We start from the raw sequence: 25,288 nt of genomic DNA on the forward strand, positions 1-25,288 counted from the left end.
GTGAAAACCTCTAATTTTTTCACATTGGCAGTTTTAAAAAAAATTAGTTTCAAATGCATTTTGGCGCTAAAGTAATTCTAAAGAGAAAATTAGCACCGCGGTCAAACAAACCATCCAGACCTCGTTCTACAGTTATCAAGCTGTTTTATTTGAATTGACATGCAACCGTACCTGGTATAGTTGTGCATTGAATAGCGAGCGTCTCCAACTGTTTAGCTGCCTGGTCCTTCGACGGTTTGCTCTTGGCTAATTCGAGTAGACACCTGCGAAACACATTCAGGTAATGACAGGGATTAATATGACATTTGACCACTAACTAAACACAATTTGAATTATGGATTCAAGAACTTTTTGATCGAGTTATTTCATCAACATATCGTGTGAGATTCAACTGAATGCTGCCTACAGAAAAAATTTTATATTTACCATTATACTTAATTACACCAGTAACTTTTAAGTCTATAAATGTTAAATAAAGTCGCGCGAAATGCTCGGAAACGACAGTTGAGTGGTTGTAGGAGAGGCTTCGGCAATAGCTAGCTTAGTTTTAGAGAGGCTAGCTTCAGCATAACTGAGAGCAGCGGAAGCTATGGAGTGAAAAGGCGTGTATTATGGGGATGGGGGGGGGGGTAGAAGAACTGATGAGTTTCTATTAGGTCGAAAATGCGGCGTTATGGGTGGAGCGTGGTGGGCGGAATTGGAATTGAGGGAGGGAGGGGTCAAAACCACCCATTCTACCAAACCTGTAAATTTACTCAATGACACTACAACCAGTGGACTATAATATTTTCGTTTGATAATCTCACAAATTATCAGTCGCTATTACACGATGTTTTAGCATAATAAATGGTCATGGCCAAGCCTCAGCGACCCGAGGGACTTGATATGAAACTATAAAAACCGAACATGGGATTAAATTATCCGCATATGCTAAAACATCCATGTAATAGCGACCGCTAATTTGTAATCGGATTATTGAAAGAAAATATCAACGTGCATTGGGTATAATGGTGTTGAATGAGTTGTCATGTAACCCTTTAAGAGAACTGCTTAGCGACTTGATATCGTCCGGGATTTACCTATTTATGTGTTTATTAGACTCTTGCTTTTCAACCGACTAATCAAGTAATTAATGATGGATTGAAACGAGCTCGAAGTCCGCGAGAAACCACAAATAACGAGTGTCGAAAGCAGTAGTCTAATATGTTCAATTCGCTTAAAACACTCTAGTGCACATTTTAAAATGCCGAAAGTATGCAGTGCCAGAAGTTGCTACTTACCCAGAAGTTGACTTCAGCTGATTTTCGTCATTTCAAAACGTGTGCGTTTCGTGTTTTAAGCATGGTTACGTGACTCTGCAGAAGTCACTTCGAAATTCTGACTTAATATCTCGATAAACGCCAGAAGTTCTCATTGACTTCAAGCAGAGTCACGTAACCATTACTTAATTTACAAGTGCGTAGTCTGCATGTGTTAATATAGCTGTTTAACGCACAAAACTGTTCATTGATACTGAACATTACGTCAAATGTCCTATACGAAACCTCGAGCAACCGAAAGATCGCTAGTAATGGTTAACTTCGTTGATTGCTACAAATAAAACTGAAATTACAATTAAAATTGAATCCAATTTTAGCGCAATTTGCATTTAACTTTTAGTAAATTATCGCGAATTGAATTTAGCTGCTTAGAATTGTCAATGGGAGAAGGATTTAGATCACACAAAACTCGATGCCTAAAAGTGAAAAGCACAAGACAATAATAGTTGCTTCTAACTTATTCGAGAGCGATTAATGAGAGTGACGTTCTGAAACGCATTCTTACTAATTGTATTACTAAAGCTGATAGTAAAACACCAATTTTTAATATGTCGGTTTCAGATGTTTCGATTAACGCCCAATTGGTATATTGAAAGTCATTCCATAGCAAATCATTTGTAAAAATATATACGTCAGGGCATTAAGAAAATATTCCCAAGCTCTTTGCAGTTTTTGGGTCGTGATAATTAAAGTTGTGTTAGCTGATTTGCTTGTTGGTTTGATTATTTGTTGTGATGTACCTGTGAATGTATAGCACCAGGTACATGAGTAGTCTGTCTGCATCTCCCTTGATCTCGTAGTTCTTGAATAACACTATGGCCTTGAAGTAGGACAGAGCCTCGTCCACCGCCTACAAATATTTACACAACAAATTTAAACATGCAGAGTTACCAGAATGTAAAGGAATTCCCCAATAAAATATGACAATAAATATCTGGTGTTAAAAAGAATCTTAAACAGAAGCGTTTTTTTTTAATTTTGCAAAAAAGCACACTTTTACAAAATAATTGGAAACTTTGTTTCAGATGTCGAAAATTGGATTGACTGTGCTCAAAGAAATAGTCTGTCAATTACACTCAAGCCTTCCAGGAAGTTCTTACGCGACTTCAAGACAGCAGATTAAGATCCTGACCATACAAAAATAAATGACGCAGATCTCATAATTGAAAGCTCTGATGTACAAAGCCAGCATCAATGACAGCGCATCCCGCTATGTTTCTATAGAAAGCTAATTGCAACGTCTTTCCTTGAAATTCCCCACATTTTTTACTAAATGTTTACGCAATTTGGCTTCCGTTTTGTTAATCTTCTCAGGGAAATCAAAAATGGACATCCAATACGCTAACATCAGAATTTTGCATGCAAACCTTTTTCAGAACCTAAACAAAGATTTGCATCACCTGCAAGTGAAATCCAATACAAAAGCAAATTCTGAAACTTGGCCGAAAAATACGAGGACGAAATTCAACTTCAAACGAGACGACCCAGTAATTCTACGCATTTTTTGGGATATCTGCTTAAATTTTGCTAATCTCATTTCAAGAAACTTTCGTTATAACTATTCATCAGATCTTTGCATGCAAAGTTTAAGAGCCTGAATTTAGATATTGATCAATTGCAAGTGAAACCAAATTTTGCAGTTGATGAAACTTGCTGAGATTGATTTTGATTTAGAAACAGTGTTAACTGTTTCTAAGCTAAAAAATTTCAATAGAATGGTCTAGCGTGAACATACGATTCAAGAATGAGCTACCTCCTATTAGTGAAAAAACAAATTTATTAATTCATCAGGATTTGATTGCCGTAAGATTTGACAAATTGTTTTAACCTTTGTATTTTGAAAACAAGCTCTCAGTGATCATTACTGTATTTACGCTGATTTCGATTAGAACCACATTACAAGAAAAAAAATATAACCGACTAGGTCGCGCGAATCGCTCTCTAGTCAAAAGGTTACACTGAACGCAGCGCATGATCATAAAATTTCTCTCGCTTCGAAAAAATCTATTCACCATGACAGCTTTTCTCAATTTCACTTTTAGGTCAAAATGCCACATGAACAAAATTACTTCCTGTGAAAACAAAAACATAGCAGAACAAGTCCTGACTTACCATTCAAAGAATTTTCATTGACATAAAAAACTGGACCTAGAATGCACGATGTCTGGATTAGGCAAACCATGTAGACAAAATTCTATCAAAAAAATTAAAAACAGTAAAAATCGAATCGAAAATGCCGCATGTGAACAAAAAACCACTACCGAAAAAGCGAATTTTTGTTCATCCATCGTTTTCTCACTCCACTTAAATAAAATGAAAAAGTTTACGCCGCAAAACCACTCGCTTTTGCGCTCCAATGTGGGAACCGATCTTGAAAAAACACAGCAGGACAGGTCCTGAAATGCAATCCAATCAAACTGAGCCAAAATAAATCAATTAAGAACTCTTGAAGACCTTAACAAAAAACAATTTGCGTTGGCAGTAAAGATTTAAATTCAGAAAATGACAAAAATGTTTGAAAAACATTTGCAAATTTTATTTAAATCTTTCCAAAAATTGTAATATTGATTTCTTCAGAACCATTTCATTGTCTCCAGAGACTATCCAATATCCATATTTCAAGCCTAAAATGGTTTAAGTGGTTCATATAGAACGGTAAACTTGGAACATATTAATTTCCAGAAGACATGAAAAAAATTCAAATTTTATCAATAATTTGCAAAAAATTGCGACAATTAAAATCCGAAAACCATTCTATTAGCCCTAGCAACTTTGTCATAACATATTAGCAAAACCTAGACGGGGAGCAAAACTCAAAATATTACAAAAATTTCAAAAAAAAACTTGATTACAATTTTTATTGAAAAATTGCTTAAATTTTCATATTAAAAATTCAAAAAACATTCAGTTGTCAATAAAAATTCTTCAGTAACCCATTATCAGATCCTTGAGGAGGTTTTCTGGCCCCTGAGTGTGGAAAAACTAATGAAGAGACAAAAACTTAGAAAAAACTTGCAAGTTTGATCTTTAAAAAATGCTAAAATTCGTGATGTTAAAATGTTGAAAACCATTCCAATACTGCTAAAAACTATGAAGTATCCTATTAACAAACTATGAAGTATCCTATTAACAAATTATTAAGGTGAGGTTCCTTGACACTTGGGGCTGAAAAACTCAAAAAATGATAAATAATTTTCAAAAAACTTGAAATTGTAAAAACTATTATAAATTTTCCTGCTATGTTTTGAGTACCAAAACATCTAGCTCACAAAACTGTCATAAAAAGAGCATTGTACTCTTGGATTGTGTTACTCGGTGTTGATTATTACTGTTTCATAAAATCTGCTGTAGCGCCGTAACCATCGGTTGAACTGAATAACTATTAGGACATAAGAAAGGTCAAAAACGGTCAGGCAAAATTTCTGCGTAAAAAAGACATACGAGCACGATAACTGTTTCAATTTTCGTTCGCTGGTAATTAAATATTTCGTATTTTGGGGCAGTATGTACCAGGCACATCCTTGCACACATTTATTTGTTTGATTACGATGATATCGGTTGATGAGCAGTCTACTTACCTGAAAAGCATTAGGATCTGTACTTTCGTTGAACTGCAGACAAGGAATATCGTGATATAGACGCACGTTCGCTAGTTTCTCATTCAAGCCCGAATGTGGCGCAGGCATCCTTCTCCAATTAGCACGACTTTAATAGTTTTCCGTATTCTATCTGTCAAAAAAAATCGTCTTCCAAAAATAAATACAGTGACAACAAGGTCAGAACCCAACCATAGATCTGAAAATAAACACCAAATTCAAATCAATTCGATAAAAAATATTTAGATAAACTCAATAATTGCACGAAATTAAATTGCAATAAAGGTACCGATCAAAATCTGAAAACTTGTCTATTGAATTTTCTGACTTTAGAAGCTGTTGTATAACTGCAAAGACCACGCTAGTTCTTTCAGTTCAGATACACAATAGAACGAACAAGTCAATAGTTGTGGCGATAGTCAACATAATATCAAATATAAGCTCTGCAAACAAATTATGGTTCATATCAACCAACAAAACTTGCACATTCAAATCTAACAGATGAGAACTAATGTTTCCCTTTCTCAATTTCGTTTGAAACAAAAAACTTTTAGAGAACAAAAATTAATTAATTATTTCAGATCAAAATAGATCGAACTTTACACAAAGAACAATAATAAATTACAAAGAAGTCACTACTCTGACTAAAAGTTCAAACAAAATTCAAAAACTAAATCAAAGTTCAGAACGGGTGGATTGATAGCGAGGATTCCTCTAAGAAATTGCCACAATTTGAAACTTTAATGTGGCCCACAAAAAGCTCGATCTGCTGCAAAATCAGGAAGAGGGAGTGTTCAAAAGGTACAGTATATAACAGCAATCAGAAGATACCACAGACGGTTTAACCACTAGACAGATCCACAACAATGCAGTTATGCTCAGTACACAAAAACTCCAGCACCAAATCATTCAAAGCCTCTTTTTGAGACTGACAAGTGTTGCTTTTCGAATAATACGACACTCCCTCCATTATCATCTTGGCTTTCCAGTAATGGAAGTCACAGTCGTACTTGTATGTTATCGGGATCTGGTCCACAATCGATTGCCCAGTTTTGAGTTCCACCAAACTGACCAGCAGTCGATGGTCGTCAACCATATCGGAAGGAATTAGAGATTCCTCACCTCTGTTAAAACATCACACACAGTCATTCAGTCAATAGATGATTGATAAATTAACAATATCCTCCTTTGCTGAGAAATTTTTGTTCCGACCACAGTTAGTGATGGGGGGACTATATGCTCAACTGGTTGTCTTTTTTGTTCAGTTAATTTTGGCCGATCCACATATTTGACGTAGAAACACAATGCTGGCATCATTAGTAAGACCATCGAGCGCATAGTATTTTATCGGAAATGATGTTTTGAATTCCGTTTTTTTCGAGGACTTATCAAGGTTTAGTTTTGAGAACATTCCCCAACAGCCAAATGGTTATTTTTTGAAAACTTAGGCTTTATTCCTCAAAAATGGCACAAAATATGATATTCTCCAAATTTGCCTGAAGTGCTGAACAGCTGACATAATATTCGCAAGCACAAATGGGGATATCTTTACCTCTTCAAGAAAAATTTTTGGAATTAAAATTTTTGGGTTTTACCTAATTTTGCAAACATATTTTCTATTGAAAAATGAAACAACCTCTTTATTGGATTAAGTTAGTTTGCGAAGGTTTTAGATGATAGCTAAAGAAGTATTAATAAGATCAAATTTGTAATTACAATTAAAATTTTTGTGCTTTTTTAAATCAAACTGTAACTTAGTCTCAGTAATATCAGGCCCAAATACTTTCCACCGAAGAATGTTTTAACCTGTTTACTTGATTTAGATCTGAATTCATCTTATTTCTGACACTACTCATTGTAAAAAAATTACAATACCAAGTAACAGAACCAATAACACTGAAAACAATACCAATACTTGTCAGCCAAAAAATGTCTTTCCAACCATCTAAGGCAACAAAAACAGCTTTTTAAGGAATGCCATATTAGCGGATTTTGACCTACGCATATTTGTTTTTAAACAAGTGGTTAGTTTTTGACTTCATTTTCTGTCATTCACTTGCAATAATATCAATTAAGTTGCTTACGCGAAATAAGAATTGATGGCAGCTGGCCCCTACCATCAAATGCTAAGAAAAAACTGTGCAAGGAATTCTTTTTATGGTTGCTTGTTATATTAACTTCAATTTCACTGATTTCCAAAAACTTTGATTTGCCAAATGTCCCTTCATTCCTTTTGGTTTCCTTGTTGTCAGTAGTCCGTCAGGGCTAAAGGAATATTTAATGACTCAGGCATCACTAATTTTCTCAAAATGTGAAGATCGTTTTAGAGTTCCCTTGTTCTATCTGATGACGCGCCATGACGTCAACTAGTGACTTTTTTGTTGACTTCGAACCCCGCATCAGGTGTTTTCTTGATGAAATGGTTTTTAAATTGAGAAATTGCATGAAAAATGATTTCATCTTCTAAATCAAGAATTTTGATCATATCAATTTTTGCGCATTCAAAATAAATGAAAAAAACTTCACTGGTATTAACAGGACTATTCCGCATCGCATGTCTCTCATTCTTTTAGAATGAATCAAGTTATTTAACTACTCTTAATTATTTGGAAGTTTCCTATGTCTGCTTATTTGTTATACAGCACTGAAAACAATACCAATAATTGTCAGGCAAAAACGGTCTTTTCAACCACCCCAGGCAACAAAAATAGCTTTTTAAGTAATGCCATATTAGCGGATTTTGACCTACGCATATTTGTTTTTAAACAAGTGGTTAGTTTTTGACTTCATTTTCTGTCATTCACTTGCAACAATATCAATTAAGTTGCTTACGCGAAATAGGAATTGATGGCAGCTGGCCTCTACCATCAAATGCTAAGAAAAAACTGCGCAAGGAATTCTTTTTATGGTTGCTTGTTATATTAACTTCAATTTCACTGATTTCCAAAAGCTTTGATTTGCCAAATGTCCCTTCATTCCTTTTGGTTTCTTTGTTGTCAGTAGTCCGTCAGGGCTAAAGGAATATTTAATGACTCAGGCATCACTAATTTTCTCAAAATGTGAAGATCGTTTTAGAGTTCCGTTGTTCTATCTGATGACGCGCCATGACGTCAACTAGTGACTTTTTTGTTGACTTCGAACCCCGCATCAGGTGTTTTCTTGATGAAATGGTTTTTAAATTGAGAAATTGCATGAAAAATGATTTCATCTTCTAAATCAAGAATTTTGATCATATCAATTTTTGCGCATTCAAGATAAATGAAAAAAACTTCACTGGTATTAACAGGACTATTCCGCATCGCATGTCTCTCATTCTTTTAGAATGAATCAAGTTATTTAACTACTCTTAATTATTTGGAAGTTTCCTATGTCTGCTTATTTGTTATACAGCACTGAAAACAATACCAATAATTGTCAGGCAAAAACGGTCTTTTCAACCACCCCAGGCAACAAAAATAGCTTTTTAAGTAATGCCATATTAGCGGATTTTGACCTACGCATATTTGTTTTTAAACAAGTGGTTAGTTTTTGACTTCATTTTCTGTCATTCACTTGCAACAATATCAATTAAGTTGCTTACGCGAAATAGGAATTAATGGCAGCTGGCCCCTACCATCAAATGCTAAGAAAAAACTGTGCAAGGAATTCTTCTTATGGTTGCTTGTTATATTAACTTCAATTTCACTGATTTCCAAAAACTTTGATTTGCCAAATGTCCCTCCATTCCTTTTGGTTTCTTTGTTGTCAGTAGTCCGTCAGGGCTAAAGGAATATTTAATGACTCAGGCATCACTAATTTTCTCAAAATGTGAAGATCGTTTTAGAGTTCCGTTGTTCTATCTGATGACGCGCCATGACGTCAACTAGTGACTTTTTTGTTGACTTCGAACCCCGCATCAGGTGTTTTCTTGATGAAATGGTTTTTAAATTGAGAAATTGCATGAAAAATGATTTCATCTTCTAAATCAAGAATTTTGATCATATCAATTTTTGCGCATTCAAGATAAAGGAAAAAAAACTTCACTGGTATTAACAGGACTATTCCGCATCGCATGTCTCTCATTCTTTTAGAATAAATCAAGTTATTTAACTACTCTTAATTATTTGGAAGTTTCCTATGTCTGCTTATTTGTTATACAGCACTGAAAACAATACCAATAATTGTCAGGCAAAAACGGTCTTTTCAACCACCTCAGGCAACAAAAATAGCTTTTTAAGTAATGCCATATTAGCGGATTTTTACCTACGCACATTTGTTTTTAAACAAGTGGTTAGTTTTTGACTTCATTTTCTGTCATTCACTTGCAACAAAATCAATTAAGTTGCTTACGCGAAATAGGAATTGATGGCAGCTGGCCCCTACCAACAAATGCTAAGAAAATACGGTGCAGGGATTTCTATGGTTGCCTGTTTTATTAACTTCAATTTCACTGATTTCCGAAAACTTTGATTTGCTAAATGTCCCTTCATTCCTTTTACTTTCTTTGTTTTTCACTGTTTCTAAGCAAAATTAGTAATTGCTTTTTGAGCACAAGCAGCGTTATATTACTCAACAAATAGTTTGATCTGATACTAATAACACCATTAGTTTTTGACGAATGGCGCGCCTTCATTTTCCATTTCTTTTCATTATGATCGCGTATGCAGTCGCATATGCTTCACACACTATCAAAAGATGACGTCTTAGTAGTTGATAGTCAAGGCACTAATTTATTTAGTCCTTGGAAGCGAATTCAGAAACTGTCTTGAAATTTCTACAACTAAAAGAACTGGGAGTCTATTGTCGCGCTCCACTTTTTCCAATTGTATGTTCACTTTTTTTCCGACTTTTCAAGGTCCATGAGATGTCAAATTGGAGTGGTTACTTTAGTCTCTTCAATGTCTGCACATTGCAAAAAAGCAAGCAATTCGCAATTAGTTCAACCGCATCTCGGCAGCTTTATAAATTATTATTACTGAATTTTCGAGTTTTGCCCGTATTAATTAATCCTGTTGTAATCTTCAAACAAAATTTTATCAACAACAGGTCTGTCTCACTGGCTCTATATTAAGTTAATAACAAACTTTACTATTGTCTCCAATGCAAATCTTTGGGTTCAATATGTTGCAAGTTTTTTTATGACTATCGCTGTTTAGTCTCACCAAGTAACGAATCATTGGGTCTTCCCCTTTTTTGTTGCTCAATTTGTTGTCACATCTAAATATAAATAATGAAACCTCTGAACTCTTTTCTAATGCAACAAAAAGTTATTCAATGTTCACAACAGATAGCGTTTTGGTTTTGATGACAATTCATCACTGTATTCTCAAAAAAATAATTTGACCATTATTGTAGTTTTTTTTGTCCTGCCACACAGTCGCATTAAAGACAAGTCTCATTGTCTCTCTAATGAATTATAATTTAACATATTAAAAGGTTTGATTCCATATCCAATGGTTTTTACAACTTCGGCAGTACATGTTTTCATTCTAATTTGATGATCATTGTTGTGCCAGTATTGTAATTCTTTGGTGTATTGTCATTCAGTTTCATTAATGACAAGTGTGCAAGGGCCCCTAACGTGTCACGACAGAAAATCTTATTGATTTCATTTCAGATTTAGCAAACTGCACTTCGTTCATACTATTTGTTTTGAAAAAATGTGAGACCTTTGACATTCACCCATGTTTGTTTTATTGTTAGTCCCAGTAAAAATATGCCTCAACTATTTAGTAACTAAATTCTTTATATAGGCTATATTTAATCCACTCGGTGTCAGTAGTCCGTCAAGGCTAAAGGGACATTTAATGACTCAGGCATCACTTATTTTCTCAAAATATGAAAAAGATCGTTTTAGAGTTCCTTTGTTCCTTTAGGTGTTTTGGTATATGGATTTCTCAATTTCAGTTACGACCATCTGATGACGCGCCATGACGACAACTAGTGACTTTTTTGTTGACTTCTAACCCTCAACTATTTAGTTGAGGCATAAAAATATGCCTCAACTATTTAGTAACTAAATTCTTTATATAGGCTATATTTAATCCACTCGGTGTCAGTAGTCCGTCAAGGCTAAAGGGACATTTAATGACTCAGGCATCACTTATTTTCTCAAAATATGAAAAAGATCGTTTTAGAGTTCCTTTGTTCCTTTATGTGTTTTGGCATATGGATTTCTTAATTTCAGTTACGACCATCTGATGACGCGCCATGACGACAACTAGTGACTTTTTTGTTGACTTCTAACCCCGCATCGGGTGTTTCGATGAAATGGTCTTTAAATTGAGAAATTGCATGACAAATGATTTCCTTTCTTAAATCAAGAATTTTGATCATATCAATTTTTGCACATTCAAGATAAATAAAAAAACCATCACTGGTATTAACAGGACTATTCCGCATCGCATGTCTCTCATTCTTTTAGAATTAATCAAGTTATGTAACTACTCTTAATTATTTGGAAGTTTCCTATGTCTGCTTATTTGGTATACCGCACTGAAAACAATACCAATAATTGTCAGGCGAAAAAAAGGTCTTTTCAACCACCTCAGGCAACAAATATAGCTTTTTAAGTAATGCCATATTAGCGGATTTTGACCTCAGCACATTTGTTTTTAAACAAGTGGTTAGTTTTTGACTTCATTTTCTGTTATTCACTTGCAACAATATAAATTAAGTTGCTTACGCGAAAAAGGAACTGATGGCAGCTGGCCCCTACCATCAAATGCTAAGAAAATACTGTGCAGGGAATTCTTCTTATGGTTGCTTGTTATATTAACTTCAATTTCACTGATTTCCAAAAACTTTGATTTGCTAAATGTCCCTTCATTACTTTTAGTTTCTTTGTTTCTCACTGTTTCTATGCAAAGTTAGTAATTGCTTTTTGAGGACAAGCAGCGTTATATTAGTCAACAACTAAATTGATCTGATACTAATAACACCATTAGTTTTCGACGAAAGGTGCGCCTTCATTTTCCATTTCTTTTCATTATGATCGCGTATGCAGGCGCATATGCTTCGCACACTATCCAAAGATGACGTCTTAGAAGTTGATAGTCAAGCCACTAATTTATTTAGTCCTTCGAAGTCTGCACATTGCAAAAAAGCAAGCAATTCGCAATTACTTCGACTGCATGTCGGGAGCTTTATAATGTTATTACTGAATTTTTAAGTTTTGCCCGTATTAGTTAATCCTGTTGTGGTCTTCAAACAAAATTTTATCAGCAACAGGTCTGTCTCACTGGCTCTACAGTAAGTTAATAACAAACATTATTATTGTTTCCAATGCAAATCTTTCGGTTCAATATGTTGCAAGTTTTTTTAATGACTATCACTGTTTAGTCTCACCGAATAATGAATCATTGGGCCTTCCCCTTTTTTGTTGCTCAATTTGTTGTCATATCTAAATCTGAATAATGAAAGCTCCGAACTCCTTTCTAATGCGACAAAAACGTATTCAATGTTCACAAAAGATAACGTTTTGGTTTTGATGACAATTCATCACTGTATTCTCAAAAAATAATTTGAGCGTTATTGTAGTTTTTTTTTCTCCTGCCACATATCGCATTAAAGACGAGTCTCATTGTCTCTCCAATGAATTATAATTTAACATATTAAAAGGTTTGATTCCATATCCAATGGTTTTCACAACTTCGGCAGTACATGTTTTCATCCTAATTTGATGATCATTGTTGTGCCAGTTTTGTAATTCTTTGGTGTACTGTCATTCAGTTTCATTAATGACAAGTGTGCAAGGGCCCCTAACGTGTCACGACAGAAAATCTTATTGATTTCATTTCAGATTTAGCAAACTGCACTTCCTTCAGACTATTTGTTTTGAAAAAATATGAGACCTTTGACATTCACCCATGTTTGTTTTATTGTTAGTCCCAGTAAAAATATGCCTCAACTATTTAGTAAATAAATTCTTTATATAGGCTATATTTAATCCACTCGGTGTCAGTAGTCCGTCAAGGCTAAAGGGACATTTAATGACTCAGGCATCACTATTTTTCTCAAAATATGAAAAAGATCGTTTTAGAGTTCCTTTGTTCCTTTATGTGTTTTGGCATATGGATTTCTCAATTTCAGTTACGACCATCCGATGACGCGCCATGACGTCAACTAGTGACTTTTTTGTTGACTTCTAACCCCGCATCGGGTGTTTCGATGAAATGGTCTTTAAATTGAGAAATTGCATGACAAATGATTTCCTTTCTTAAATCAAGAATTTTGATCATATCAATTTTTGCACATTCAAGATAAATAAAAAAAACATCACTGGTATTAACAGGACTATTCCGCATCGCATGTCTCTCATTCTTTTAGAATTAATCAAGTTATGTAACTACTCTTAATTATTTGGAAGTTTCCTATGTCTGCTTATTTGGTATACCGCACTGAAAACAATATCAATATTTGTCAGGCGAAAAAAGGTCTTTTCAACCACCTCAGGCAACAAATATAGCTTTTTAAGTAATGCCATATTAGCGGATTTTGACCTCAGCACATTTGTTTTTAAATAAGTGGTTAGTTTTTGACTTCATTTTCTGTTATTCACTTGCAACAATATAAATTAAGTTGCTTACGCGAAATAGGAATTGATGGCAGCTGGCCCCTACCATCAAATGCTAAGAAAATACTGTGCAGGGATTTCTTTTTATGGTTGCGTGTTTTATTATCTTCAATTTCACTCATTTCCAAAAACTTTGATTTGCTAAATGTCCCTTCATTACTTTTAGTTTCTTTGTTTCTCACTGTTTCTATGCAAAGTTAGTAATTGCTTTTTGAGGACAAGCAGCGTTATATTAGTCAACAACTAATTTGATCTGATACTAATAACACCATTAGTTTTCGACGAAAGGTGCGCCTTCATTTTCCATTTCTTTTCATTATGATCGCGTATGCAGGCGCATATGCTTCGCACACTATCCAAAGATGACGTCTTAGAAGTTGATAGTCAAGCCACTAATTTATTTAGTCCTTGGAAGCGAATTCAGAAACTGTCTTGACATTTCTAAAACTAAAAGAATTGGGAGCCTATTGTCGCGCTCCACTTTTTCCATTTGTATGTTTACTTTTTTTCCGACTTTTCAAGGTCCATAAGATGTCAAATTGGAGTGGTGACTTTAGTCTCTTCGAAGTCTGTACATTGCAAAAAAGCAAGCAATTCGCAATTACTTCGACCGCATGTCGGGAGCTTTATAATGTTATTACTGAATTTTTAAGTTTTGCCCGTATTAGTTAATCTTGTTGTGGTCTTCAAACAAAATTTTATCAGCAACAGGTCTGTCTCACTGGCTCTACAGTAAGTTAATAACAAACATTATTATTGTTTCCAATGCAAATCTTTCGGTTCAATATGTTGCAAGTTTTTTTAATGACTATCACTGTTTAGTCTCACCGAATAATGAATCATTGGGCCTTCCCCCTTTTTTGTTGCTCAATTTGTTGTCATATCTAAATCTGAATAATGAAAGCTCCGAACTCCTTTCTAATGCGACAAAAACGTATTCAATGTTCACAAAAGATAACGTTTTGGTTTTGATGACAATTCATCACTGTATTCTCAAAAAATAATTTGAGCGTTATTGTAGTTTTTTTTGTCCTGCCACATAGTCGCATTAAAGACGAGTCTCATTGTCTCTCCAATGAATTATAATTTAACATATTAAAAGGTTTGATTCCATATCCAATGGTTTTCACAACTTCGGCAGTACATGTTTTCATCCTAATTTGATGATCATTGTTGTGCCAGTTTTGTAATTCTTTGGTGTACTGTCATTCAGTTTCATTAATGACAAGTGTGCAAGGGCCCCTAACGTGTCACGACAGAAAATCTTATTGATTTCATTTCAGATTTAGCAAACTGCACTTCGTTGATACTATCATTCATTGTACTGTCATTCAGTTTCATTAATGACAAGTGTGCAAGGGCCCCTAACGTGTCACGAATGAAATTCTTATTGGTTTCATTTCAGATTTAGCAAACTGCACTTCGTTGATACTACTTGTTTTGAAAAAATATGAGACTTTTGACATTCACCCATGTTTGTTTTATTGTTAGTCCCAGTAAAAATATTTCTCAATTATTTAGTAAAAAATTTTTTAAATAGGCTATATTTAATCCACTCGGTGTCAGTAGTCCGTCAGGTCTAAAGGGACATTTAATGACTCAGGCATCACTAATTTTCTCAAAATATAAAAAAGATCGTTTTAGAGTTCCTTTGTTCCTTTATGTGTTTTGGCATATGGATTTCTCAAATTCAGTTACGACCATCTGATGACGCGCCATGACGTCAACTAGTCACTTTTTTGTTGACTTCTAACCCCGCATCAGGTGTTTTGATGAAATGGTCTTTAAATTGAGAAATTGCATGACAAATGATTTCATTTTTTAAATCAAGAATTTTGATCATATCAATTTTTGCGCATTCAAGATAAATGAAAAAAACTTCACTGGTATTAACAGGACTATTCCGCATCGCATGTCTCTCATTCTTTTAGAATTCATCAAGTTATTTAATTACTCTTAATTATTTGGAAGTTTCCTATGTCTGCTTATTTGGTATACCACTAAGTCAAAAATTAGTATGCGCCCTATTATTTTCCCTCCTATGAACTACGAAATTCTGAAGAACGAAAAGAAACAAAGGAAACTCAATGGGACACTACCTGTCTTTGATTTTCTCCATCAGATACAATGCGTTGAAAAGCGCGCTTTCACAGGCTCTGATAAAACTCAAGTCTGACTTCTTCGAAACCAAGTACCGATCGTTTATGTCCAATGTCACTTCAAATTTTTCATTCTTATCCGTCGCGTAGTTACACTTTATTTCAACGGAATCCACACGCGGATGCCTCATCAGCTCTTTCATTTTCTCATCATTCCAGTTCAGCAAATGATTCTCCACGAATTGCTCAACATCGCTTTCGACTCTGATAGCGTTACTCAGAATTTGTTTTTCATGATTCAAGTCTTCCAATTTGCGCCTTAATTCCTCTGTAGTCTCCACCAAGTCAATATCCTCGGTTCTCACCATGTCAGGGTCCGGGATCTCTACGGGATCCTCGAACAATACGAGAGGGACGCTGTCTTGATTTCTTTTGATAAAATTGTTCAGTAATCGAACTGCCAGTTCAGTGTCTTTGAGAAAATGCCGAAGAGCTTGAGCATAGCAAGCTTGCACGGCAAGCTCGCTAGTAGAGGCTGAAAAAAACAAAAAACTGATTTCGAAGCAATTTTAAGGATATCGCATTTTTTTCTTAAAATTCTAACCAGAAGCTTCAAAGACAGTAGTTGCCTTCTTTCTGGTCTTCAACTGTAGTCTGTTATGTGCAAGTAGAGCGGTCCTTGACATCCCGTAATCAAGCGAGATGAATTTTCCGCATTTTCGTTTCAAGCTAAGCACTTGAACTGCTTGACTGGGAACAATATTCGGGAGATTTTTCAATCTGTCCCAACGTTCTTGAGCGATATTCACTGGGCGATCACACGACAGTTTTTTGGAACACAGGAATTGTTCGACTGTGATGGCATCTTCAAGACGGAACTCTTGCATCGTTGCTAAATCCCGAATACACAACTTTATTAACACAAATTTTAGACATACTCCAGGATCCCTAAAGAAAGTTCAGATCTATTCTGCACCCCCCCCCCCCAGCTTAGTGAGAATGAAAGTTTTATGACCCCCAGGCGCACGTGCACTATTTTGACATAATAACGTGCTATATAACAACACTTAATTTGTAACTGGGGGTCATAAAAACACTCGGGGACAGAATAGTTTTGTATTGTATTGAAAAGGAATGATATTGGGAAACATACGACAAAAAGTACTTCCCGTAAAAATATCTACCTAACACTTCACGTAGGATAGTAAAATTCATTAGAAGACTAATAATGTCCTATCATTCAAGCTGAAAATAGTACTTACGACAAGTGTAAACATTTGCCTTGGTGAGGACACTAGCAAACTTCCTTTTAAGAGTCGCCTTTAGCGGAGTATTCTCAGTTATTAAATATCGCAGCTGGTCAAGGTCTTCTCGAGTCAAAGTCTCTTTGTCATCTTCAGCTTGCATAGTAGGTTCTTTGTCTTGCATTGCCAATTTTCGACGTTCATTTCTGGAGAGTTTTTCTGATGTTTTTGGACTTCTTGGCGTTTTTAGTTTTTCCCTTTCACAAACTATACTGTACTTTCCATGATTAGGTGATTTGCAATGACCTTTATTATTACCGCCGTTTCGGAATGTCCGATCAGTATCTACATCACTATGCATGACGACAGCTTTCTCGGAGCTTACCAATTTTTGTGTCATTTTTGTAAATGGCGATCGCCGATGAGTCGCTGAGTAGTAACCGGAATCATCACGCAAACTTTGCGTCCCTGCTGTGTTCAATGCGTACTTGTTAGACAATGCTTTAAGAGCAGAAAAAGTCCCTTCATGAGACGAAGAGAAGTTCGGAATATTTGCATTACAATCAAAACCAGCCTTGTAAGTTTCTTGGCTACCAAGTACGGTTTTGTCCAGAGAAGTTGAGGCTTCTTCAGAAGCTACAGATTCTGACTTTTGGCAGAAGGTATTTGGTGCACAATTAGTGGTATCATTATCTGCGGTTTCACATAACAATTGATCATTATTGCTGTTCTTCGTCTCGTCAACTCCACACTCCGAGGCGGACTTTATTAGCACTTGATCACAATCAATATTAACACAGTTGTTATCTTTGCTTTCCAAATTATGAACTTGCTCTCTTGATTTGGAGGGAATCGGTTTCGAGAAGAGGGTGAAACTGCTGTTGCTATGAAGAGATCTCTTAAAGCGTTCCAATAGAAGAGCTGCCAAATGTGGCTTTGGAGACAAGACGTACAACATCTGAGCACAGCAAGCATTCAGTGCCACTTCCTCGGTAGAACCTAATGCAAAACTCCATACAGTTAATCGTCTTTCATACTTGCTAAATTTCTCAGCAAGAACGTTTAAGTCAAAACATTGGTAAATGTGGCTGCAGCAGTAATAGCTTTAATAAAAAGAATGTTTTGTCCAGATAATCGAAGACAAACCCAAAAAAACATTAAGGAAACAACAGTTTCACGTCACGTGTATTCGGTGAAACCCTTATCATAACAAGCTCGAGAAATACAATACACTGGAAACAAATATTTTTAACAATTGTCTTAATTATTTCGATTATGTGGCTTACATTATCAACGAGACAAAATTGTCTCAATTTTTCTCGCAATATCCCCCAAACAGTGTTCTTGTGAAGCGAAGGAATTAAATAGCATGTGCAAATCAGAATAAATTTAGCCAGTTCTATAATCGATCGGCAAAAGCAGTTTAAAAGAATCTGTGAGAAAATCTTCGAAGGACTAGTCCTGGAACACAATTCAATGCAACAAAAACAACAACAAAGCATATCTCACTTATTGATTGATTTCATCACTACTGACGAGTTTTACTAATAACGCACCCACATCACAAAGATTTAGCAGAAACACTAAAGAGAGCTGAAAAGCGGACAAAAATAAGGAATTTTGATTTGGCTTTTCAAGTCAGATGGCGTCTCAGTTATTCCAAAGCATGCTGTGAGGTTGAAAAAAAGTATTTTGAAGCACGTTAAAAAAGAATCATGCTGCAGTTTTTGCTTTAACATTCAGACAACAGTTATTATTATAATTTGAGCATCAAATCCTAAAAAAACTCAAAGATATCTATTAGATAAAACCATAAGCAACGTACAAGAAGGTCAAAATGAAGACGATATACTTTACTAGAGAGCATTTCAGACGCCTTAATTGTTTTTTTGTTTCAGACAGAAAAACGAAACGTTCTTCAATAATGAATCATAAAATGAACTTTTTAGTTATAAAATTTGTTTCCTGAAAAAACAGCGTTTAAATTATTTAAAACACAGAGAGACGGAAATGAATGCAGTCCGAATCAATTTAAATTGCTTCAATTAAAAATTCAAAAAACCGTAAAGAACAAGAGAAAAACAGAGCAAACTAGAGAACATGTCAGAACAAAACTAGAGGTGAATGATCTGGTTTCCTAGCAGGTAATCTCCATGAGTATAAATCAATCTAAATACACAAAAAAACTGCCCCCCACTTCGATACGAATTGTTATCATGAATGATAATCAGTCAAACAGCCAAAAAAAAAGACTACGAACAGGAGAACCAGAATTAAACAATGTCGGCAACTTTTCTGCAAAACAAATATTTTCAAAAGCAAAAAAATATAAAAATTTTCATTAGTGGCATAAAATGTGATTAAATTTAAGTCTAAAAACTTTCTGATAGCTATTTCGAATCTCATTTTGGTCCAAAGAGTACAAAATGCAGAATATGTCATTGTTGATTGGTGTTCAGTCAATAGTGCAAGCGGAAAAAGTGCATAAAATCGACAAAACTCAAAATTTTTGAACGACTTAAACGTAAATTTAACGAACTGAACATTGGTTGATAAATTAGGTTAATACAGATCAAAGTAGGCTCAAAAATTCATAAAATAGTCTAAAGTATGATTGGAAATTTGGCGCTATTTTTTTTCTCAAAAAACGGCATTTGTATTTCGGAGCTCTATGGAAACATTGAAAAAACGATACGATACGTTTTTTTTCAAAGATCCCCTCAAAAAACCGCAAGTTGTGACAATGGTTGAATTTTGAACAAATTTTAAGCTAAATTCGATCAGAAGTTAGGCTAAATTGCCTAAAATTGTGCATAGAAAACGAGGAAACATTTTTAAGAAAAAACAAAATTCCAAAAAATTACCCTTTGTAGTGGAATTCTAGACGCAGAGAGCTTCAAATTGATACCACATGCTTGCCTGCTATGCCCTAAAAAGTCAAAAGTTGTCTGAAAAAAGTGGGGATAGCATATAGTTCTCCCATTTTAAAATGGGAACAAAAATCTGATATTTTCTATTTCGCCCCACTGTTTTGCATTTCACTAACAAATTTCGGGCGGTTATATTGAACTGTGAGCGTAAAAATTATATGCCCACAAAGCTGGTTGACCAAAACAGAATACATCCTAAATATAGGCACACATAACCGACTGATGTCAGAGGAATTGCTCTCGAACGACTAGTGGGAGCTCCAGTCTATTACAGCCTGTTTCAGTCGATGGGGTGGGGGGGATTAAAATCCCTGAAGGGGCATCAAATGATGTCATTACAGTTTATTATACACCATTATAACCACTAATAATATTAAAAGAAAACCAATTTCGACGCACTTTTCATTTGACTTTTAGTAGTGAAATGCCGCCACTTGAGTTCAGCTGCTGTTTTGAATGAGAGAAAATTAGATCACGTAAGACGAAAAAGTCAAGGGCGTCAAAGTCACTCAAAAGTCAAATCGGTCAAGCAGAAATTTTAAATGCAGAAAGACCAACACGTATACAATAATTGCTTCAAACTTCGTTCGAGAGCAATTTAAAAAAAACGAAAAAAAGAGAAAGAACTGTATCGAAAATACTATCGAAATATATTGAAAATATAGAATTGTGAACTGAATCCAAACACCTTTTCCTCCTAAATTTGGCGCCTAAATTTTGTTTCTCTGGTGCAAGATTCTAAAATTTCTAATGTGCATCAAATTTATTATTTAATTTAGATAGTAATGTGCATCAAATTTATTATGTAATTTAGATAGTAATGAGCAAAAACATTCGACACAAAGCAGAGATATCAAATCGAAACTAACACAAGAACCATGTTCCTTTTTCCAATAACCATTACCGAAATTACAGACACTGCGATGGTTTCCGTCGAAGGTTAGTTTAGACTGCCTCAACATGAAATATCTTTTTCTCAAAAAAGTATCTCGTGCAGTTAGTCCACTACTTGACACATAAAATGATTATCTGAAACATTGCTTATTTTATTAATGCCTGAAATTAGCCAAAATTTTGCCTGTTTTCAAAAGCAACGATCGTAGCGAAACCACAAACTACAGACCAATCTCACTACTTCCAGCCATTGGCAAATTGTTTGAAAAAATATTATATGAAAGGTTCACACGTTTTTGAACAAAATCAACATATTTTCAAAAAATCAATGTGGTTGGCGAAGCGAAATAAGTACTGTTGACGCCATAGCTTCGCTAACTGAAGAAATCAGGAAAAATTAGTTTACATTTTAAAAAAATTAACTAAATACACTTCCATTGATCTAAAAAGCTTTCGATACAGTGAACCATGAGCCATTGCTGAAAAAGTGTGAACTACGGACTTCGGGGAATGGTACAGAAAAAGCTTGATTCTTATCTGAAAGATTGACTCAATCATATTAAAATAGGCAAAGTTGAATCTGCAACGAAAAGCGTAAATGTGGAGTCCGAGAAGGATCAATTCTTGATCCACTGCTTTTCCTTATCTACCTAAATGACATTCCATCTCAAAAATCAAATGAAATCAAGAAAATTCTCTCTGCTGACGATAGTTGTTTTTAATAAAGGTAGTACTGAGATTAAAGGAATAAAACATGATGCCACACTAGCCGCAGTTGGGAGCTGGTTTCATAAAGAGAAATTAACAATTTATACAAAAACAAAACGGATGGTGTTTAGAAATGGACGCAATCTAAACCAGCACAAATCAACAATTGATCGAGCAGAAATTGAACAAACCAGCTCTTTTAGGTACCTAGTATTAATATTGGACAACCAGTTGAAATTCAAAGATCATATTAACTACGTCAAAGAGAGGCTTTCAAATTCTCGTCTCTTATACACCGAATATGCCTTACTTTTACGAGAACACAGCTTTTAAAAATTTATGTCAAACCAAAAGCACAATACTGAATTTTTATCTACGGATCTACTGATGAAACTTTTAAAAAACCAATCAACATTTTGATTAAAAGAATTTAAGAAGCAATTTTCTGGAAACGTAAACACGAGTCAATCGAGCAAATACGAGTCCACAATTCTACAAGCAGCGCCTCAGAGTTATATGCTTTTGAAATCTTCAAACTACTAGTAAAACTAACAACAAATCAATCGCTAAGCGAAGCTTTTTCAACCATCTTAGCGGCCTCGGACCTTAATGAAATCATAAGAAATCGTGGACAGTATGTACAAATTGGGAGAAAAAGGTTCGATAGTAATTCGTTGAAATCTAAAGTTATCGTGATGCTAAAAATGTTATTGAAATAACAATTCTTTTAGAAGATAGATTTTGCCATACATTTTTGCAACTTCATGTAATTGGTAACCAGGAGTTGCCAGACAGATTCCTTCATGTCCGTTAGAGCAAAATCATCGATTGCAACAAATACCGTTTCTTCAATAGTTCACCTCTACTAGAAAGGATAATTTTTCAACCTTAAACATTTTCTTTCATATATATATATTTCAAATAAAATTGCACAACCCTTCCGTGAGGGGCCTGAGAACAAACCAGATAGGTTTAATGGCGACCTTGTAGTGTCCCAAATTATAAGCGATTGTATATGTACAATGTATGGAATTTTTGCTACTATTTTATGAAAACGGCACTACGAACAATTATTATCAACTTAGCTCAAGAAGAGACTAATTCGTGAATAAGCAAATCAAGGCTCACAAACTGCTTTTGTCACTTTGAATAAGCTCTTCCAGAACTTTTAGCTCGCTCGACAATTAAGGTTAGCTTAGAGAGTGATTTGAAAGCATTAAATTACAGCAGTTTGAAGCATTAACAGTTCGATGAAAAAAGTTTCCGAAAAACCATTTGACAACAAAATTTAGATTACAAACAAGTAAAACAAACAACCATTTATTATTTCGACTGAAAGACTAAGTATAACCGCAAGCAAAAGGCGGTCAAAACTGAGAAAATCCCTTTTTGAAAAACTTGCAGCAACGTCATCAGCAAAATCAAGAGCAAAAGGTTGAGGTTTGACATTAGCGCCAATAGCAGTCGCAATTGCCTATTCTCAGCAAACAATCTACAAACAAAATACAGGCAGATAATTTTCAGAAGACGAACGTATAATTTTTCTGAGACTGAAAAACTTCTAAATGAAAATGCCCAAATGGATGAGTCGGACAAAATTATACTGAAGACTAAACATGCAGTGAAAACAATTACACTACTACAGCTTCGACGAAACCACTAAAAGCGCCCAAAATGTAAAAATTACAGAACAACTTTGAGTTGCATCTTAAATTCTAACAAACTTTGAAAGGGCACCAAACTTTAGAAGCAGAGAAACGTGGATTATCTTAGAAACATTGATTCGTCCAAAAAAAGCTCTCAACATAGAAAAGGCCTCCTTTAAAAAGCCGCACGTGAAAATTGCTTGCTCCTTCACACCTATTCGCGATCTGCCTCTCCCCCAAAATTATGTGAATAAAATAACTACATTATATTTTCTAGGCCTCTCGAAATGTGTTCGCTCGAGGTGTTTTTTGAACAGTATTCCCTGGTCGCTTCCATAACTTCCAGGGTTAATAATAGTTGACCTAAAAAAGAACTGCCCGGCAGAGTTTGAGAAACGATACGAAGTAGGCGAAACAATCTTGACCTGAACCATTCAAGATAGTAAAAAAATACACGACTGTAAGTCAGTGTCTCTTTAATGCTTAAATCACCTTTCAAAAATAAACTTTGCCTTACACACTATGAAGTCTGCATGCTCAGCAGCTTTCGGTGAAGCGTCCGCCTAGAGCCTACTAATTTTGACAAATTGATCAAGCGAATGACATTCTAGAACAGACGCTCTCCAGCAAAAAAAAATTGCATAAAAACAAAAAGACTACTACAAAAATTGCTTCAAACTTTGTTCCAGAGCAATTAAAAATGGCTTGATTTTCGGACCTAAATCTGGGCGATTTTTTTCAAAACCAAAAACGACCACAGTAAAGGACAAACCTGTACTAAACAACAACTAATAGTGATGCTCGAAAACTAAATTCAACAACACAAAATTTCGATAATAAATAAAAAAGTTGGAGACAAACAGAAACAAACGCAGCATTGCTATGTAGCAAAACGATCTAAATAGACAAAAAATCGGTATCATTATAACAAAATAGAAAGCTAAGAGCGCTGCTTAAATTAGGGTAGTTTTAAATTGAGTTGAGAGCAATTGTAAGACGTTTTTGACGAACGCTTTTAACATGAAAAATCTCAGTTCAATTTTCAACTTTTCCAAAAATAATCAACTTTTAACTGTAATTATAGATTCAAATAAGACTAATTGAGCTCAACTAACCGAACGATTCAAAACTCGGTAATCTGGAATCAACACTCTTGCAAAAGCAGCCATACACAATACTAGCGCCACAATTGCTTACATCCGTTGAATGAGCGGATATTTTGGTTGAGTCTTTCAAACGATAATTGACAAAATCGTAAGAGTAAAGAGTTGATGAAATAACATTTAGATGGCTGGCAACTTCCAAAGGTGATCCAGAGAAAATTGGATTGATGGTCTGCTTGAACTCGGGTGGTATATTTCTGTCAGTAGCCAGTTTCGTGCGTTCGTACCGATCACGCGCCGAATTTAAACACTGAGTAATTGTAATGGGAGTCGAAGTGAATAGAATTGATTTGGCGTCGTGGGCCATTTCGATTCTGACATCAAAAGGTTGTTTGAACAGCCAATTATTATTGAGTCAAATGCACAGATTACAAGATCAACTCATCCCAATTGCAAACAAAACAAAAATCTGAAATGATTTAGATTGATTCAATATAGGGATTAAAAATGGACTTGTTCCCCTCAACCATGATATCTCGTACCACAATCGCTTGTTATAGGGTGAAAAAAATCGGGGTAAAAAGAGGTAAAACTTTATAATTTTCAAGTGTTCAAATAAGTCCAAATTGGGAACTATCAATTGGCAAGAAGTGCTAATTGTCAGCCAGCAAGTAGATGACTCTTTAGAAGCATTTAACAATGGACAGTCCATTTCTATTAACTCAGACCATATCATTCTCATAGAGAATACTGGTTACAGGAAGCAGATTTCCATTAAGAGGGCAGTTTTTCTAATCAACCTTGAAGATTTAATAATATCGTAATTTTTACTTAAAATATATTTATCTTATGTTTGAAATCTCACGTTCCTCTCCTTCCTGAAATCTAAAAGCTTAAATGAATTTATCGTTCGTAGGAATTGGATTCACTTGCAGGTTTCAGGTCAATCTTCCGAACAGTCGTTATTCTTTTTTATTTTGGCATAAGGATAAATAAACGAAATCGGGTGAAGTATTAATTTAACATATTTTGTCTCCATATTCATATTACCTAACCTCTGATAACAAACTTCTTTCAATTTTTGACTCAACATCAGCAGCGTTTTTAACATTCAGATCAATCTGTGATTATAGCCATCCTTAGCCCATCTAAATACAACACCGAAATTACTTTTTTGGAGCTCGATTGTTTCCAC

General features: G+C 34.9%; 3 protein-coding genes across 4 annotated transcripts in view; 1 reads left to right on the forward strand and 2 right to left on the reverse strand.

Annotated features, from left to right (window-relative positions):
• LOC142351907 (coronin-6-like) overlaps nt 1-25,288 on the forward strand; it is a 560,192-nt gene that overhangs the window by 202,601 nt on the left and 332,303 nt on the right. The window lies entirely within an intron of this gene.
• Nucleotides 1-25,288, reverse strand: part of LOC142351502 (actin-related protein 2/3 complex subunit 3-like) — a 167,866-nt gene that overhangs the window by 7,727 nt on the left and 134,851 nt on the right. Inside the window, exons 2-4 of one of the 2 annotated variants that reach the window (XM_075403556.1) lie at nt 4,898-5,113; nt 2,060-2,169; nt 172-263 (exon numbers count right to left, since the gene is read on the reverse strand). In XM_075403556.1, coding sequence (XP_075259671.1) covers nt 172-263; nt 2,060-2,169; nt 4,898-5,005 — 310 coding nt within the window. In that variant the 5' untranslated portion in view covers nt 5,006-5,113. Of the gene's footprint in view, nt 1-171; nt 264-2,059; nt 2,170-4,897; nt 5,117-25,288 lie in introns of both variants that reach the window. The other variant, XM_075403557.1, reaches the window with a different exon arrangement.
• LOC142351561 (uncharacterized) lies at nt 5,464-24,558 on the reverse strand. Its single transcript, XM_075403650.1, has 5 exons — nt 24,106-24,558; nt 16,831-17,811; nt 16,173-16,460; nt 15,569-16,103; nt 5,464-6,039 (listed from the first exon to the last, which is right to left on the reverse strand). Exons 1-5 carry the CDS (start codon nt 24,458-24,460, stop codon nt 5,757-5,759), a joined length of 2,442 nt encoding a protein of 813 aa, XP_075259765.1. The 5' UTR covers nt 24,461-24,558; the 3' UTR covers nt 5,464-5,756.

This window comes from Convolutriloba macropyga, chromosome 13 (genome assembly GCF_964194025.1).
Source record: "Convolutriloba macropyga chromosome 13, txConMacr16.3, whole genome shotgun sequence".
Taxonomy (NCBI): domain Eukaryota; kingdom Metazoa; phylum Xenacoelomorpha; order Acoela; family Convolutidae; genus Convolutriloba; species Convolutriloba macropyga.